Here is a 20,269-nt window from a genome sequence, read left to right as displayed (position 1 = left end):
AAGCGGGCAGGTTGTTGGGCGGCCTGCCGTCACAAGTCGCAAGATTTTATCTGGAGAGAGAGGGGAGAAAGAAGTCAAAGCATAGGGTAGGGCAGTGTGAGCAGGACCAGCAGTGTCATTTGACTTAACAAACGAGGATCGGATGTCGTCAACCTTCTTTTCAAAATGGTTGACGAAGTCATCCACAGAGAGGGAGGAGGGGGGGGAGGAGGATTCAGCAGGGAGGAGAATGTGGCAAAGAGCTTCCTAGGGTTAGAGGCAGATGCTTGGAATTTAGAGTGGTAGAAAGTGGCCTTAGCAGCAGAAACAGATGAAGAAAATGTAGAGAGGAGGGAGTGAAAAGATGCCAGGTCCGCAGGGAGTCTAGTTTTCTTCCATTTCCGCTCAGCTGCCCGGAGCTCTGTTCTGTGAGCTCGCAATGAGTCATCAAGCCACGGAGCTGGAGGGGAGGACCGAGCCGGCCGGGAGGATAGGGGACATAGAGAGTCAAAGGATGCAGAAAGGGAGGAGAGGAGGGTTGAGGAGGCAGAATCAGGAGATTGGAGGGAGAAGGATTGAGCAGAGGGAAGAGATGATAGGATGGAAGTGGAGAGAGTAGCGGGAGAGAGAGAGCGAAGGTTGCGACGGCGCATTACCATCTGTGTAGGGGCAGAGTGAGTAGTGTTGGAGGAGAGCGAGAGAGAAAAGGATACAAAGTAGTGGTCGGAGACATGGAGGGGAGTTGCAGTGAGATTAGTAGAACAACAGCATCTAGTAAAGATGAGGTCAAGCGTATTGCCTGCCCTGTGAGTAGGGGGGGGGGGACGGTGAGAGGGTGAGGTCAAAAGAGGAGAGGAGTGGAAAGAAGGAGGCAGAGAGAAATGAGTCAAATGTAGACATAGGGAGGTTGAAATCCCCCAGAACTGTGAGGGGTGAGCCATCCTCAGGAAAGGAACTTATCAAGGCGTCAAGCTCATTGATGAACTCTCCAAGGGAACCTGGAGGGCGATAGATGACAAGGATATTAAGCTTAAATGGGCTAGTGACTGTGACAGCATGGAATTCAAATTACATTTTAGTCATTTAGCAGACGCTCTTATCCAGAGCGACTTACATGAGCAATTAGGGTTAAGTGCCTTGCTCAAGGGCACATCGACAGATTTTCCACCTAGTCGGCTCGGGGATTAGAACCAGCGACCTTTCGGTTACTGGCACAACGCTCTTAACCACTAAGCTACCTGCCGGGTTAGGGGAAAAATTGAGAATGTCCACTTGGGAGAGATGAGGATTCCTGTGCCACCACCCCGCTGACCAGATGCTCTCGGGGTATGCGAGAACACATGGTCAGACGAGGAGAGAGCAGTAGGAGTAGCAGTGTTTTCAGTGGTAATCCATGTTTCCGTCAGCGCCAAGAAGTCGAGGGACTGGAGGGTAGCATAGGCTGAGATGAACTCTGCCTTGTTGGCAGCAGAACGGCAGTTCCAGAGGCTGCCTGAGACCTGGAACTCCACGTGGGTGGTGCGTGCAGGGACCACCAGGTTAGAGAGGCAGCAGCCACGCGGTGTGAGGCGTTTGTGTAGCCTGTGCGGAGAGGAGAGAACAGGGATAGGCAGAGGCATAGTTGACAGGCTGCAGCAGATGGCTACAATAATGCAGAGGAGATCGGAATGAAATGAACTAAACATCTGGGAAAGGAGAGAGCGGGGCCTCCCTCACCACAACTCCCAAATATAACTCTCCCAACTTCCACCTCAGAAACTATAATTGTTGTAAACTACAGCGGTTCAATGTTTTCTAGGAATAGACTAACTTAGTTTATTCAGCTAGCTAACTAGGTGCAGTATTATTCCGTGAAAATCGTCCAGGCACTTAGTCATAAGACGCCACAGCCAGCTAGCATGCCGGACTCCAACAACACGGTTTAGCGCCAATACTCGGCCACAACAAACCACCAGTGTATCAATACGTATACAACCACCACGTATACAATATAATATACACATATAATAGAACATACACGTATAGAATAGAATATACACGTATACAATAGAATATACACGTATGGAATATAATATACACGTACAGAATAGAATATACACATATAGAATAGAATATACACGTATACAAAAGAATATACACGTATACAATAGAATATACACATAGAATAGAATATACACGTATAGAATAGAATATACACATATAGAATGTACACGGATAGAATAGAATATACACATATAGAATAAAATATAATATACGTATAGAATAGAATATACACATATGGAATAGAATATACACATAGAATAGAATATACACATATAGAATAAAATATACACGTATACAAAAGGATATACACGTATACAATAGAATATACACGTATGGAATATAATATACACGTATAGAATAGAATATACACGTATAGAATAGAATTACACATAAAGAATAGAATATACACATATAGAATAGAATATACACGTACAGAATAGAATATACACATATAGAATAGAATATACACGTATACAATAGAATATACACATAGAATAGAATATACACGTATAGAATAGAATATACACATATAGAATGTACATGTATAGAATAGAATATACACATATAGAATAGAATATACACATATAGAATAAAATAGAATATACACGTATAGAATAGAATATACACGTATAGTATAGAATATACATACAGTGGGGAGAACAAGTATTTGATGCACTGCCAATTTTGCAAGTTTTCCTACTTACAAAGCATGTAGAGGTCTGTAATTTTTATCATAGGTACACTTCAACTGTGAGAGATGGAATCTAAAACAAATATCCAGAAAATCACATTGTATGATTTTTAAGTAATTAATTTGCATTTTATTGCATGACATAAGTATTTGATCACCTACCAACCAGTAAGAATTCCGGCTCTCACAGACCTGTTAGTTTTTCTTTAAGAAGCCCTCCTCTTCTCCACTTTTTACCAGTATTAACTGCACCTGTTTGAACTCGGTACCTGTATAAAAGACACCTGTCCACACACTCAATCAAACAGACTCCAACCTCTCCACAATGGCCAAGACCAGAGAGCTGTATAAGGACATCAGGGATAAAATTGTAGACCTGCACAAGGCTGGGATGGGCTACAGGACAATAGGCAAGCAGCTTGGTGAGAAGGCAACAACTGTTGGCGCAATTATTAGAAAATGGAAGAAGTTCAAGATGACAGTCAATCACCCTCGGTTTGGGGCTCCATGCCAGATCTCACCTCGTGGGGCATCAATTATCATGAGGAAGGTGAGGGTTCAGCCCAGAACTACACGGCAGGACCTGGTCAATGACCTGAAGAGAGCTGGGACCACAGTCACAAAGAAAACCATTAGTAATACACTACGCCGTCATGGATTAAAATCCTGCAGCGCACGCAAGGTCCCCCTGCTCAAGCCAGCGCATGTCCAGGCCCGTCTGAAGTTTGCCAATGACCATCTGGATGATCCAGAGGAGGAATGGGAGAAGGTCATGTGGTCTGATGAGACAAACATTTAGCTTTTTGGTCTAAACTCCACTCGCCGTGTTTGGAGGAAGAAGAAGGATGAGTACAACCCCAAGAACACCATCCCAACCGTGAAGCATGGAGGTGGAAACATCATTCTTTGGGGATGCTTTTCTGCAAAGGGGACAGGACGACTGCACCGTATTGAGGGGAGGATGGATGGGGCCATGTATCGCGAGATCTTGGCCAACAACCTCCTTCCCTCAGTAAGAGCATTGAAGATGGGTCGTGGCTGGGTCTTCCAGCATGACAACCACCCGAAACACACAGCCAGGGCAACTAAGAAGTGGCTCCGTAAGAAGCATCTCAAGGTCCTGGAGTGGCCTTGCCAGTCTCCAGACCTGAACCCAATAGAAAATCTTTGGAGGGAGCTGAAAGTCCGTATTGCCCAGCGACAGCCCCGACACCTGAAGGATCTGGAGAAGGTCTGTATGGAGGAGTGGGCCAAAATCCCTGCTGCAGTGTGTGCTAACCTGTTCAAGACCTACAGGAAACGTATGATCTCTGTAATTGCAAACAAAGGTTTCTGTACCAAATATTAAGTTCTGCTTTTCTGATGTATCAAATACTTATGTCATGCAATAAAATGCAAATGAATTACTTAAAAATCATACAATGTGATTTTCTGGATTTTTGTTTTAGATTCCGTCTCTCACAGTTGAAGTGTACCTCTGATAAAAATTACAGACCTCTACATGCTTTGTAAGTAGGAAAACCTGCAAAATCGGCAGTGTATCAAATACTTGTTCTCCCCACTGTATATATAATAAAATATATAATATACATGCATACAATAGAATATACACATATAGAATAGAATATACACATATACAAAAGGATATACACGTATACAATAGAATATACACATATAATAGAACATACACGTATAGAATAGAATATACACGTATACAATAGAATATACACATATGGAATATAATATACACATATAGAATAGAATATACACATATAGAATAAAATAGAATATACACATATAGAATAGAATATACACGTATACAAAAGAATATACACGTATACAATAGAATATACACATAGAATAGAATATACACGTATAGAATAGAATATACACGTATAGAATAAAATAGAATATACACGTATAGAATAGAATATACACGTATAGTATAGAATATACACATATAGAATAAAATAGAATATACATGCATACAATAGAATATACACATATAGAATAGAATATACACATATAGAATAGAATATCCACATATGGAATAGAATATACACGTATAGAATATAATATACATGTATACAATAGAATATACACATATACCTGTAGAATATAATAAAATAGACACAGAATAGAATAGAATAGAATATACAAATATAGAATAGAATATACACATATAATATAAAATAATATACACATACAGTACCAGTCAAAAGTTTGGACACACCTATTCATTCAAGGGTTTTTCTTTATTTTTACTATTTTCTACCTTGTAGAATAATAGTGAAGACATCAGAACTATTAAATAACACATATGGAATCATGTAGTAACCAAAAAACAAATCAACATATATTTTATATTTGAGATTCTTCAAAGTAGCCACCCTTTGCCTTGATGACAGCTTTGCACACTTTTGGCATTCTCTCAACCAGCTTCATGAGGTAGTCACCTGGAATGCATTTCAATTAACAGGTGTGCCTTGTTAAACGTTAATTTGTCGAATTTCTTTCCTTCTTAATGCCTTTGAGCCAATCAGTTGTGTTGTGACAAGGTAGGGGTGGTATACAGAAGATAGCCCTATTTGGCAAGAACAGCTCAAAGAAGCAAATGTTTTATTTATTTTAATTTTTATTTTACCTTTATTTAACTAGGCAAGTCAGTTAAGAACAAATTCTTATTTACAATGACGGCCTACACCGGCCAAACCCGGACGATGCTGTGCGCCGCCCTATGGGACTCCCAATCACGGGCGGTTGTGATACAGCCTGGAATCGAACCACGGGGTCTGTAGTGACGCCTCAAGCACTGAGATGCAGTGCCTTAGACTGCTGCGCCACTCGGGAGCAAAGAGAAACAACAGTCCATAATTACTTTAAGACATGAAGGTCAGTCAATACTGAACATTTCAAGAACTTTGAAAGTTTTTTCAAGTGCAGTCGCAAAAACCATCAAACGCTATGATGAAACTGGCTCTCATGAGGACCGCCACAGGAAAGGAAGACCCAGAGTTTCTTATTGGACAAATTCAGATGGTCCGCTCTATTTTCTTCCATTTGGTACCTAGTGAATACACCCCAAGGCCCAGCCCACTGTGTTTCTAGTTAATACACCACAGTCCATTCTGGGTGGTGTGGTCACAAGCAGGGGATTCCTCTACCTTACCTCCTGTTGGGTCATGTGGCACCACCTTGGGTACTCCTGAGTGGCGCAGTGGTCTAAGGCACTGCATCGCAGTGCTAACTGTGCCACTAGAGATCCTGGTTCGAATCCAGGCTCTGTCGCAGCTGGCCGCGACCGGGAGACTCATGGGCGGCGCACAAGTCGTCCAGGGTAGGGGAGGGAATGGCCGGCAGGGATGTAGCTCAGTTGATAGAGCATGGCGTTTGCAACGCCAGGGTTGTGGGTTTGATTCCCACGGGGGGCCAGTATATAAAAAAATATATATATGTATTCACTAACTGTAAGTCGCTCTGGATAAGAGTGTCTGCTAAATGACTAAAATGTAAATGTAAAAACCTCTTAGACACTGAGTATACTAAACATTAGGAACACCTTTGTAATATTGAATTGCACCCCCCTCCATTTGCCCTCAGAACAGCCTCAATTTGTCGGGGCATGGACTCTACAAGGTGTTGAAAATGTTCCACAGGGAAGCTGGCCAATGTTGACTCCAACCGCTTCCCACAGTTGTGTCAAGTTGGCTGGATGTCCTTTGGGTGGTGGACAATTCTTGATACACACAGGAAACTGTTGAGTGTGAAAAACCCAGCAGCGTTGCAGTTCTTGACACAAACTGGTGCGCCTGGCACCTACTACCATACCCAGTTCAAAGGCACTTACATATTTTGTCTTGCCCATTCACCCTCTGAATGGCACAATCCATGTCTCAATTGTCTCAAGGCTTAAAAATACTTATTTAACCTGTCTCCTCCCCTTCATCTACACTGACTGAAGTGGATTTAACAAGTGACATCAATAAGGGATCATAGATTTCACCTGGTCAGTCTATGACATGGAAAGAGTTCCTAATATTTTGTACACTCAGTGTGTGCTGCTACAACATACAGTAACTTCCCTCTCCCTCTCTGCACTACCTATCCATGTCCAGCAGAGGGAGAAAAGCTCCACCATATAATATTGCTATCACACTATGTTATTACAGTGGCTTGCAAAAGTATTCACCCCCTTGGCATTTTTCCTAATTGATTTTTGGGGGGTTTGTATCATTTGATTTACACAACATGCCTACCACTTTGAAGATGCAAAATATATTTTTTTGTGACAAACAAGAAATAAAACAAAAAAACATAAAACTTCCATAACTATTCACCCCCCCAAAGTCAATACTTTGTAGAGCCACCTTTTGCAGCAATTACAGCTGCAAGTCTCTTGGGGTATGTCTCTATAAGCTTGGCACATCTAGCCACTGGGATTTTTGCCCATTCTTCAAGGCAAAACTGCTCCAGCTCCTTCAAGTTGGATGGGTTCCGCTGGTGTACAGAAATCTTTAAGTCATACCACAGATTCTCAATTGGATTGAGGTCTGGGCTTTGACTAGGCCATTCCAAGACATTTAAATGTTTCCCCTTAAACCACTTGAGTGTTGCTTTAGCAGTATGCTTAGGGTCATTGTCCTGCTGGAAGGTGAACCTCCGTCCCAGTCTCAAATCTCTGGAAGACTGAAACAGGTTTCCCTCAAGAATTTCCCTGTATTTAGCACCATCCATCATTCCTTCAATTCTGACCAGTTTCCCAGTCCCTGCCGATGAAAAACATCCCCACAGCATGATGCTGCCACCACCATGCTTCACTGTGGGGATGGTGTTCTTGGGGTGATGAGAGGTGTTGGGTTTTCGCCAGACATAGCGTTTTCCTTAAAACCAAAAAGCTAAATTTTAGTCTCATCTGACCAGAGTACCTTCTTCCATATGTTTGGGGAATCTCCCACATGGCTTTTGGCGAACATCAAACGTGTTTGTTTATTTATTTCTTTAAGCAATGTCTTTTTACTGGCCACTCTTCCGTAAAGCCCAGCTCTGTGGAGTGTACGGCTTAAAGTGGTCCTATGGACAGACACTCCAATCTCCGCTGTGGAGCTTTGCAGCTCCTTCAGGGTTATCTTTGGTCTCTTTGTTGCCTCTCTGATTAATGCCCTCCTTGCCTGGTCTGTGAGTTTTGGTGGGGGGCTCTCTCTTGGCAGGTTTATTGTGGTGCCATATTCTTTTTTAAATAATGGATTTAATGGTGCTCTGTGGGATGTTCAAAGTTTCAGATATTTTTTTATAACCCAACCCTGATCTGTACTTCTCCACAACTTTGTCCCTGACCTGTTTGGAGAGCTCCTTGGTCTTCATGGTGCTGCTTGCTTGGTGGTGAACCTTGCTTAGTGGTGTTGCAGACTCTGGGGCCTTTCAGAACAGATACTGAGAACATGTGACAAATCATGTGACACTTAGATTGCACACAGGTGGACTTTATTTAACTAATTATGTGACTTCTGAAGGTAATTGGTTGCACCAGATCTTATTTCATGGCAAAGGGGGTGAATACATATGCACCCACCACTCTTGAAACAAGTTATTTTTGTTGTTTCACTTCACCAATTTGGACTATTTTGTGCATGTCCATTACATGAAATCCAAATAAAAATCAATTTAAATTACAGGTTGTTGTCACGGATTCAGCCGAGGCTGCCCCTCCTCCTTGCTCGGGCAGGCTTCGGCGTTCGTCGTCACAGGAGTACTAGCTGCTACCGATCTATGTTTCTGTGTTCGACTTGTTCTGTCTTGATTGTGTACACCTGTTTCCCATTATGTTGTATTGTCTTCCCTATTTAACCCTCTGTCTTTCATTGTGTGTTGTGTGTGATTGTTATCGTTATCGGCAGTCGTTAGTGTGCAGGTTATTTCCTCCCTGTGTGGAGATTGTGTATTCTCAGTTTACTTTCTAGCAACAATTTCAAAGATTTTACTGAGTTACAGTTCATATAAGGAAATCCGTCGATTGAAATAAATAAATTAGGCCCTAATCTATGGATTTCACATGACTGGGCAGGGGTGCAGCCATGGGTGGTCCTGTCAGGGCATAGGCCCACCCCCACAAAAGGGCTTTATTACTCCTCAGCACCCTCCCCCCCCTCCCTCCCTCCCTCCCTCCCTCAGACGATCCCACAGGTGAAGAAGCCGGATGTGGAGATCCTGGGCTGGCGTGGTTACACGTGGTCTGCGGTTGTGAGGTCGGTTGGACGTACTGACAAATTCTCTAAAATGACGTTGGAGGCAGCTTATGATAGAGAAATTAACATTAAATTATCTGGCAACAACTCTGGTGGACATTCCAGCAGTCAGCATGCCAATTGCACGCTCCTTCAAAACTTGAGACATCTGTGGTCTTTTATTGTCCCCAGCACAAGGTGCACCTGTGTAATGATCATGCTGTTTAATCAGCTTCTTGATATGCCACACCTGTCACGTGGATGGATTATCTTGGTAAAGGAGAAATGCTCACTAACAGGGATATAAACAAATGTGTGCACATAATTTGAGAGAAATAAGCTTTTTGTGTGTATGGAACATTTCTGGGATTTTTTATTTCATCTCATGAAATAACACTTTACATGTTGCGTTTATATTTTTGTTCAGTGTAGTTTGCTGTTCATGAATAACACTCATAATAACTATTTTTAATAGATTTGTCCTCTAAAACTATGACATTTGGATGATGCTATGCTTTGGCAGAGTAGGGCATGGTGGTAAATTAACACCACAGCTGATGGGGATGGTGGTAACATTAATTGTGCGGTCGGCGGCAGCCAGGCGGGTTTAGGATCTAGGGCAGTGCACCTACTGCAGAAGTGTCCTACATTGCCCACCAGAACACCTTAACCCAACCCGCCAAATTAATCAAGTCTTCAGAGGCCATAGAGCCCGTCTGGGGCAGCCATCGTGGGGAGGGGGGTTAGGGGTGGGGGAGTGAAGCATTTGATGAGGACAGAGAGACCGTCTGGGGCAGCCATCAACGGGAGGGGGCAGGGGAGTGAAACATCTGATGAGTCTGATAAGGACAGAGACCTGTAGGAACTGATAGGAGGGAGTGGTTGGACCAAGAAGCTATGATGGGTTACACAGAACAGTTACACCCTGTTGGAACTATCTTCCTGACCCCAACCACACTGTGCTGGTGTGGATATGTACCTTTCACTGTGCTTTACATCACAGTTCCCCCAACTACAGTGGATGGATGTGTAACCAGGCCAGCGCAGTACCTACAGTTCTGCTCGGTTTGGTTCAGCTCAGTAGCCTAGTGGGAAAATGGTATTAGTCTAGAGTAGACTCTAGACAGAACCATAAGTTATTTTCTAACCAGGTTCCCCACATAAAATATGTTCTGAATGTGAGTCAAGGTATACGCATTCATGTGATGTCTGATGTGATAATACACAGAGGGCCCCAGGAGGCCCAGAGGGACAGGCCATGACTAACTCACTACTCTTCCTAATCTAGGACAGCTAGGCACACCGCCACATCCTTCATGACTCTCATGTTTTAGTCGTGTCGGGCCATAAATATGTCCGCCGAGGTTAGTCAAACTAGGTCGCCCGCCCGACGGCTTTTTTTGGATTACAAAAAAAAAAGAGGAAATTGTGCCATCTAAATGACCACCGCCTCCCGAAAACCCACCCTGGACAGCAAAATGCCTTCCCCGTCAGTTTATTTTTACTATCATCAAAGTGGGTCAATGACGCCACAGAATAATATGACAAATCCCCATTTCAACATTTCGACAGTGTCTGAATGGGCCACCACAGAAAGAGAGGGTCACATCTAATAGTCCTTTTCAAAACCTTTTTATTGGTCATATAGAAAATAAAGTAAGCTGTATCAACAAACATACTATATATACACACACACACACACACACACACACACACACACACACACACATCAATAACTTAGACACTTCAGAGAACCACGGTTAAAACCACAGTCGTTATATATGAATACATCATATTACTTATCTACATATTGCAAAAAAGTACAATAATTTACAAATAGTTACAAACTATTCTGTTTTCCATACAAAGTACTGCAATATCTTATTACAACCCATACAGAAAAATAACAAAAACAGATTAATAACTTTATATACCATTCAGACACACTTCCAACAGCTTTATTTTCAGACTTTATACCTTTGAAACATAGACTTATACTCGAGTGAGAAATACCTGCACAGTCAAATGTTCACCAAGCATAATTTGATAAAAGCCTACATTTCCCTACTAGAGCTAGCAAATCGTCACACAAGTGCTGATAAGTTATTAATCCTCTCTAATACAACTCGCTTTTAAACAAAAAGCCATAACCAAGTAAAAACGAGATCGGCTGCAGAACAAATTAATTCCAGTGTTGATAAGATCAATATCAAATACACATTCAACAAACAAAGCTAAATCAATGGAGTTTCAGGAGATAATGAGCAGTAATGACTGAATTAGCAGCATGGTAGGAACCAAACTAATCAAAACACAGATGACAACAGAAATTGCAAGTGGCCCTTATGTTACTTAGGATTGTGTTCCTGGTCACTTCTTATGCCTCAGTACATGTAACTTCAGCCCTGTTTTAACATTGTTATAAATCACACATCTACAGACTGTATAATGTATAAAATCTGTAGGTTTAGTCTATAGGACAGGTAATACCAGTCTTCTAATCTACGGAGTGATATTTATGACAAAGGGAATTCATAAAAGATTGAATTCAAATAAAATGTGTGAATACATATTCAGTTTCTGGTGGTTCTAATATCACTCCATAGTCTTGGGGTTTAGGGGCTTCGGACAGGGAAAGTCTACTGTTTGAGAAGGATTCACTAAGGCCTTGGGCTACTTTCCCTTTAGACAGGCATTACAGTGAGCGAACATCTGTGGTGTGTCCAGTGAGGTGGAACGTTCAAGAACATTGCAGATAAAAATATAACGAATGGATCTGACACAATTCCCAATTCTATCATGACAGGTAATCATATCGGTTCTACACAATATATTTATATCTGAACATTTGTACCCTCTTTAACAGTTCCCATGGTTTTCAATCTCCTTAACCAACATAAAGCAGGGCCAACTGTTGTTCGGTACGTGTGTGTGTGTGTGTGTGTGTGTGTGTGTGGGTGGGGTAAAAGAACAACGCCACAAAAACCTTTACAAAGAATTCCAATCCAAAACAACACAGGAGCTCTTGGTATAAAAATCATTAGACCACAGTCACTTGTCACTATTACACCAATATAGATTACTCTTCTAGCTTTACTCACCTCTCACGCCTGTCCACTGAGTTTGCATATGTATAAGGGTTACTTTTTCACGACAGTCTACACTACCTACAGTAGCTACAGTGGGGGAAAAAAGTATTTAGTCAGCCACCAATTGTGCAAGTTCTCCCACTTAAAAAGATGAGAGAGGCCTGTAATTTTCATCATAGGTACACGTCAACTATGACAGACAAATTGAGAAGAAAAAAAAATCCCGAAAATCCCATTGTAGGATTTTTAATGAATTTATTTGCAAATTATGGTGGAAATAAGTATTTGGTCACCTACAAACAAGCAAGATTTCTGGCTCTCACAGACCTGTAACAACTTCTTTAAGAGGCTCCTCTGTCCTCCACTCGTTACCTGTTTTAATGGCACCTGTTTGAACTTGTTATCAGTATAAAATATATAAATAAAAGACACCTGTCCACAACCTCAAACAGTCACACTCCAAACTCCACTATGGCCAAGACCAAAGAGCTGTCAAAGGACACCAGAAACAAAATTGTACACCTGCACCAGGCTGGGAAGACTGAATCTGCAATAGGTAAGCAGCTTGGTTTGAAGAAATCAACTGTGGGAGCAATTATTAGGAAATGGAAGACATACAAGACCACTGATAATCTCCCTCGATCTTGGGCTCCAAGCAAGTTCTCACCCTGTGGGGTCAAAATGACCTGTGTCATTGCCAACAAAGGGTATATAACAGAGTATTGAGAAACTTTTGTTATTGACCAAATACTTATTTTCCACCATAATTTGCAAATAAATTCCTTAAAAATCCTACAATGTGATTTTCTGGATTTTTTTTCTCATTTTGTCTGTCATAGTTGACGTGTACCTATGATGAAAATTAATGATGAAAAATAACATTGTAAAGACACTTCACATTAAGGTTCACTCCACAAGACTGCCACAACAAGAAGAACGCCAACACCCATACTGGGAAATGTCAAGAGTCATATACAGTGGGGAGAACAAGTATTTGATACACTGCCGATTTTGCAGGTTTTCCTACTTACAAAGCATGTAGGAGGTCTGTAATTTTTATCATAGGTACACTTCAACTGTGAGAGACGGAATCTAAAACAAAAATCCAGAAAATCACATTGTATGAATTTTAAGTAATGAATTTGCATTTTATTGCATGACATAAATATTTGATCACCTACCAACCAGTAAGAATTCCAGCTCTCACAGACCTGTTAGTTTTTCTTTAAGAAGCCCTCCTGTTCTCCACTCATTACCTGTATTAACTGCACCTGTTTGAACTCGTTACCTGTATAAAAGACACCTGTCCACACACTCAATCAAACAGACTCCAACCTCTCCACAATGGCCAAGACCAGAGCGCTGTGTAAGGACATCAGGGATAAATATTGTAGACCTGCACAAGGCTGGGATGGGCTACAGGACAATAGGCAAGCAGCTTGGTGAGAAGGCAACAAATGTTGGCGCAATTATTAGAAAATGGAAGAAGTTCAAGATGACGGTCAATCCCCCTCGGTCTGGGGCTCCATGCAAGATCTCACCTTGTGGGGCATCAATGATCATGAGGAAGGTGAGGGATCAGCCCAGAACTACATGGCAGGACCTGGTCAATGACCTGAAGAGAGCTGGGACCACAGTCTCAAAGAAAACCATTAGTAACACACTACGCCGTCATGGATTAAAATCCTGCAGCGCACGCAAGGTCCCCCTGCTCAAGCCAGCGCATGTCCAGGCCCGTCTTAAGTTTGCCAATGACCATCTGGATGATCCAGAGGAGGAATGGGAAAAGGTCATGTGGTCTGATGAGACAAAAATAGAGCTTTTTGGTCTAAACGCCACTCGCCGTGTTTGGAGAAAGAAGAAGGATGAGTACAACCCCAAGAACACCATCCCAACCGTGAAGCATGGAGGTGGAAACATCATTCTTTGGGGATGCTTTTCTGCAAAGGGGACAGGATAACTGCACTGTATTGAGGGGAGGATGGATGGGGCCATGTATTGCGAGATCTTGGCCAACAACCTCCTTTCCTCAGTAAGAGCATTGAAGATGGGTCGTGGCTGGGTCTTCCAGCATGACAACGACCTGAAACACACAGCCAGGGCAACTAAGGAGTGGCTCCGTAAGAAGCATCTCAAGGTCCTGGAGTGGCCTAGCCAGTCTCCAGACCTGAACCCAATAGAAGATCTTTGGAGGGAGCTGAAAGTCCGAATTGCCCAGCGACAGCCCCGAAACCTGAAGGATCTGGAGAAGGTCTGTATGGAGGAGTGGGCCAAAATCCCTGTTGCAGTGTGTGCAAACCTGGTCAAGACCTACAGAAAATGTATGATCTCTGTAATTGCAAACAAAGGTTTCTGTACCAAATATTAAGTTCTGCTTTTCTGATGTATCAAATACTTATGTCATGCAATAAAATGCTAATTAATTACTTAAAAATCATACAATGTGATTTTCTGGATTTTTGTTTTAGATTCCGTCTCTCACAGTTGAAGTGTACCTATGATAAAAATTACAGACCTCTACATGCTTTGTAAGTAGGAAAACCTGCAAAAATCGGCAGTGTATAAAATACTTGTTCTCCCCACTGTATATCCAGATATTATTTTCCAGTCAATGTAAATATCTAAGCATATTCAGAAGACATAGTGAGGATGTTTTCACGTACATACAATATATATCAGGGCTGTGTCTGATGACACCCTATTCTCTATAGAGTGCACTGCTTTTGACTATGCAGGGAATTGTTCATTTCAGATGCCCCCTGATCTGATGTGGGCTCAGAGGTGTGGGGAATAGTAACTACATTAGACACTGGAGAGTGCAGACCTTCTATTCTCTTCTGTTCAGGTCTACCCATCATACAACTTCTAGTGTGCTGATAGAAGTCTATGAGCTAGGAGAAACTGTAATGATTTGGTTTTACATTAGTTAAAGGTGATTTGGCATCACTTTCTGAACATTTGCACGGTTGCCCCCATCACTCCCATTGATTTTTAGCTGGCAGAGGATAAAGTTAGTTGACGTATATTGGCTGTTTAAAGAAATTTGAACCATGGAATACAGTTTCTCCAGGCTCATATAGACTACATTCAGGGCAAGGAACCATCTGACATTAAGTTGTAAAATTAAAATACTGAACTTATCCCTTAATGTCATTACAAAGATACTGTCACCTTTCAATGTAAAACTGCTTACTGATAAATCACCCTTAAAGGGTCAAAAAACAGGGGTGACACTTGGCACGTAAGCAGCATTACTGGCATCAGCTTTTGATCTTCCCACATCTTCTTTCAGTGTCTGAACGAAAGCCCTTTTTAGAAAAATGGTAAATGAGCGACTATCAACATAACTGCCATCCCTAACAGCTTCTTCTCAGAGCTGTAATGGTTTATTTTTAGGGCAACCTTGTTTTCTCCTGAGCAGAACAAGCTGGAGATTAGTGCATGTTTACCCTCGCACAAACCATGAAAACAATCTGACAGTGAGAAGACAACCTGTTATTAGACACCTGTATAAAGCTGCATGCTGAGCCTCTCTTCTCATAGTTAGAATGAGAACAAGTGATTTCTTCAAGGATACATTTTACAATGCTTGGGTTGGCTACAGGGTAAGAGAGTCAATATTTTGATTTTGCTTAGTCTTTGAAAAAGTAATTGTGAGGCTATTATCCCTTCGCAAATTGCAGGTAGATCCCTTTGGTAAATGGATAAGACAATAACAGTTTAATCTCTAAATCAGAGGCGATGTCCCCCTGGAATTGAAACCAAAGAGGTGAGGAGGGTCACTTAACTGCGATTCAAAATGAACCAAGGGCATTCATTATCTTACCCCATCAAAATGAACCAAGGGCATTCATTATCTTACCGCATCAAAATGAACCAAGGGCATTCATTATCTTACCCCATCAAAATGAACCAAGGGCATTCATTATCTTACCCCATCAAAATGAACCAAGGGCATTCATTATCTTACCGCATCAAAATGAACCAAGGGCATTCATTATCTTACCCCATCAAAATGAACCAAGGGCATTACCATTATCTTATCCCATCTACGCCTGCTCGGTCGACTGTAATAACGTAGACAGTAATAACATCGACTGTAATAACATCGTAATGACAAAAACATTTGTGAATCACAGCTAGCGGAAAAGATATCACAGATGCCAATATGGATGAAGACAATATATGTTGTTTACACCAGCTATATTATCTCATTACAGATTCCTATATAAAATACAGCAGCTTGACATCTATACAGTGAACAACACTGCCAACTGCCACTTATACACATCACATCACGCGCTACTCCACACAGTATGCGCCTAGTCACTAGAAAAAGCTACCAGCCTTCAATAGTAAGCCACTTTTGGTACAATTGCAAAAAGGATATCACAGGTTTTTTGTTTTACGTTTTCTTTTCCAGTGTTTCTATAAACAATGCCAGATGCTCGTCTATGCATCAATACAAATCAAGAACTCCAAGTCAACGACTTCTAGAATACACACACACACACACACACACGTTGACAATTAAACAGTAAAGCTTGTGTGAATATTATTTTGGAATATGTGACCAGCCAGTTCACATGTTATTACATACACACACAAAATATCTATATTTTTTAACAAAATACTTTCAACTTATTTACTCGATGGAGCACAAATTGAGTTTGAAATAATATTGTACCCCCAAAGCATTATCATCATAAGATCTTGTAAAAACATTCTGGTTCTCAGATATTGGAGAAAGAAGAAATCTTGTTATCTTGGAATGGCAGTCAACTCCAACATCACACCTATTACTACTATTATTATTATTATTATTATTATTATTATTATTATTATTATTATTAACCCATACCAAGTAGGCTATTGTATTATTTTGCCGATCAGATTGACTCATTCCACTTACATTAACCATGTAAGAGACCTTTTGTATTTTTCAGTGCATACGTGTATTATTGCATCTCCTGTTCGTAAAATTATGTGACAGGCTGAATTTAACCAAAATAAATGCTTAACTTAACAGAATTTCCTGTTCCGTTTTTTTTACCAACTAAAATCACATGAACTGGTCTGATGGGTGAGTTACTAGTCCTTACTGAAGGTTGCTCACAAAACATCAATAACATACAGTACAAGTTTGAGACCATTTCCCTCTTCTCATAGTAGTCAGTGCATTCTAACAGGCACAGGCTTGTTGCTAAGTGCAATCACTCTTTCTCCACTTGTGTACGAAGAGAGGGCTAAGAACTTGAAGCATAATGCCAACCGGTTGTGGCTAGACTGTTGGTGGCTAGTAGTTATGAAACAGTGCATTTCCCCATCAAAATCCGGTGTCGGGACAGAAAATACTCAAAGATGGGCCATCTGGAGGAAACAAACACTAAACACTTAGTACCATGTACAAAAACACACCAATCAATCGAGAGCTCGACTTCCGACACCAGATGGAGTGATATCAATTATGGATTGGACTACGTCGTACGGCCTTCCTGGACTCACGTAACGTTTAACCTTTTGGAATCCAGTATGTGAAAATACACTATAGAGGATGTGTATAGTCCAGTGGAGGCTCATTGTAATGGCTGGAATGGAATTAATGGAACGGAGTCAAACATGTGGTTTCCATATATTTGATGCGTTTGATACCGTTCTATTTATTCCATTCCAGCCATTACAATGAGCTCGTCCACCTATAGCTCCTCCCACAATCCTCCTCTGGTGTATGCATTTCTGCTTGTACAGTGCCAAGGCAGAATGGAAGTATGGTTTAGCCTATTAAAGGCTGTCTGATAAGGGTGGGTGTGGCCTCTGCTGCTGGCCAATTGAAAGAGTGTTACTAGTAGCTGGTACAAAGGTTTGGGGGGGTTGTGTTGTATGTTCTGGCCCAAAAGACAGACAAGGGAACTAATCATGTGGTCCATGATGATACACTGACTATAGTACACGTTGTTTCATTAGTCTGATAACTCCACGCCGCCCAACCCACGATACTACGACCTGGCTCCCGTCTTGGACTTGATGATGGTGATGACGCTGGTGGCCGTTGCCACCTTCCCGGGGACCAGGGGCCCCATGACCCCCCCGAGGCCCCGACCCCCTGGGGTCAAGGCCACTGCTGCGGCCGGGCTGCGCGCCACAGTCCTGGCGAAGCTCTGCAGAGCCTCGTACTTGGAGCGCAGCGAGTCCAGCTCCACCTTCATGGTGGCGTTCTCCGCGGCCAGTTTGTCCACCTCCAGCTGCAGCGCCATCTTCTGCTTCTCCAGCTCCTCCTTCTGGGTTACCCGCTTGACGCGGCAGCTGGCTGCGTAGCCGCGGTTCTTCAGGGTGCGTCGCCGCTGCTTGAGCTGCAGGATCTCGTCCTTGGTGAGGCCGCGGAGGTGAGCGTTGAGCTCCCGGACGGACATGGTCACCAGTTCGTCGTCCGTGAGGCTGGTCCCATTCTCCCCTGGCTCCCTCTTCACCTGAGGGGGAAGTGAAGGAGGGTATGGGATGATTATTTATTTATTTTGGAGGTAAAACATTTTTCAGTAAAAAGTACATAGCCAGAGGATAACTAATGGAAGCATTATACAGCAGTTATTTTCAATGTGGTCCAAAGAGCAGGGGAAAGGGGGGTCAGGAGAAGTGGAGGAGGAAGGGGGAGGGAGGACAAAGAGAGGGAGAGGAGGAGGACAGGAGGAGAGGAAGAGGGGTGATGAGTAGTGAGAAAGGTTAACACAAACAATGACTTGAGTATAGATGGTAAGAAGAACAGACCTTTTCTTTTCTCACTGACAGTGTGAAAGAGACAAATGTTAAGGTAGGCGTCTATGTCCTTCTTTGGTCAGTTTACCTTCAAGGCTTTGTTTCCCTTGATTGTAGTAGTCATGCCACGAGAGCCGCTTCCAACTACACCACTTGTTGGTCTGTGGAAGAGCAGAAGAACTACAATAAGAATCCATATAGCCAGAGGAGCGAGGAGAAGAACAGTGAGGTTTCACTGAGAGTTCAGGTCAAATAAAGAAGAACATGAAAAGAACAGGAAAGGTTCTAAAAAAATATCTGTTCAGAGAGGAGGGACCTTGGACCTTGTCCTCTAGTACGGTTGAGAAGGAATCGAGGAGATAGATTGTGAGGAATAGAGGAAAGGCAAATTGAGACGGAGCAGTTGGTTTTCAGAGATGGCGCAGAGACGGCAGCTCTTCCGCTAACAGTAACAGGCAAGCCAATCAGTAACAGGCAGGCCAAATCAGTAACAGGCAGGCCAATCAGTAACAGGCAGGCCAATTATTTGTGCAACTGTGAACTAAAGGACGGTTGGCATTTGATGGTTTGGCACAACTACAGCAGTAGTGACTGTCACTTTGATTTATTAGAAAACAAAACCATCAAGAGGGGAACTTCCTCAACGAGCAGCCACCAGAGAGGAAACACCTCAACTGACAAACAGCTCAGACAAACAGCTCTCACGCACACACACACACCTCAGAAAGAACCTACTGTATGTACCGGTCCTGACACCTCAGACCAACAGCTCTCACACACACACACTTTAAAAAGAACTCAGTCTGGGAAATATGTCCGTTGTCCACGGAAAACGTTTAAAACACATTTAAAAGATTAGCATTTATTATTGGACAAGTTCAGGTAGTCCATCCCTGTTTGGTGCCTAATGAATACAAGATGACTGGGGAGGGAAACTGTATTCTAGTCAAGTCCATCCTATTCAACTATTGCTGTACATACAGGTGCAGCTCAATAAATTAGAATATTGTGGAAAAGTTAAGTAATTTCAATAATTCAATTGACAAAGTGAAACTCATATATCGTGGATTAATTACACAAAAAGTGAAATAGTTCAAGTCTGTATTTGTTTAAATATTGATGATTACGGCTTACAGCTCATGAAAACCCCAAATTCAGTATCTCAGAAAATTAGAATGACATAAGACCAGTGAAAAAAGGAAATTTAATACAGACATGTCGGCCTTCTGAAAAGTATGTTCTTGTACATGCAGTCAGTACTTGGTTGGGGCTCCTTTTGCATGAATCACTGCATCTATGCGGCGTGGCATGGAGTCGATCAGCCTGTGGCACTGCTGAGGTGTTATGGAAGCCCAGGTTGCTTCGATAGCGCCCTTCAGCTCGTCTGCATTGTTGGGTCTCGTGTCTCTCATCTTCCTCTTGACAATACCCCATAAATTCTCTATGGGGTTCAGATCAGGTGAGTTTGCTGGCCAATCAAGCACAGTAATCCCATG

The 20,269-nt window shown here is 42.2% G+C and overlaps 1 protein-coding gene across 1 annotated transcript; it reads right to left on the bottom strand.

The window, feature by feature from the left end:
* Positions 1 to 17,620: 17,620 nt before the first annotated feature.
* Positions 17,621 to 19,123, bottom strand: LOC121551379 (transcription factor MafG-like). The gene is made up of 2 exons (XM_045210673.1): positions 18,862 to 19,123; positions 17,621 to 18,490 (listed from the first exon to the last, which is right to left on the bottom strand). Exons 1-2 carry the CDS (start codon positions 18,895 to 18,897, stop codon positions 18,020 to 18,022), a joined length of 507 nt encoding a protein of 168 aa, XP_045066608.1. The 5' UTR covers positions 18,898 to 19,123; the 3' UTR covers positions 17,621 to 18,019.
* Between the last annotated feature and the right edge of the window lie 1,146 nt (positions 19,124 to 20,269).

Source organism: Coregonus clupeaformis, chromosome 35 (assembly GCF_020615455.1).
Source record: "Coregonus clupeaformis isolate EN_2021a chromosome 35, ASM2061545v1, whole genome shotgun sequence".
NCBI classification, from domain to species: domain Eukaryota; kingdom Metazoa; phylum Chordata; class Actinopteri; order Salmoniformes; family Salmonidae; genus Coregonus; species Coregonus clupeaformis.
The sequence above is the reverse complement of the archived record's forward strand: the minus strand, read 5'-3'. Positions and strand labels throughout refer to the sequence as shown.

Bases quoted from the DNA above. Each gene is read 5' to 3' on its own strand.
- LOC121551379 (XM_045210673.1), bottom strand. From the start codon at position 18,897: ATGACTACTACAATCAAGGGAAACAAAGCCTTGAAG. The intron at 18,491-18,861 runs GTAAACTGACCA...CTTCCCCCTCAG, and splicing joins AGGGAAACAAAGCCTTGAAG to GTGAAGAGGGAGCCAGGGGA.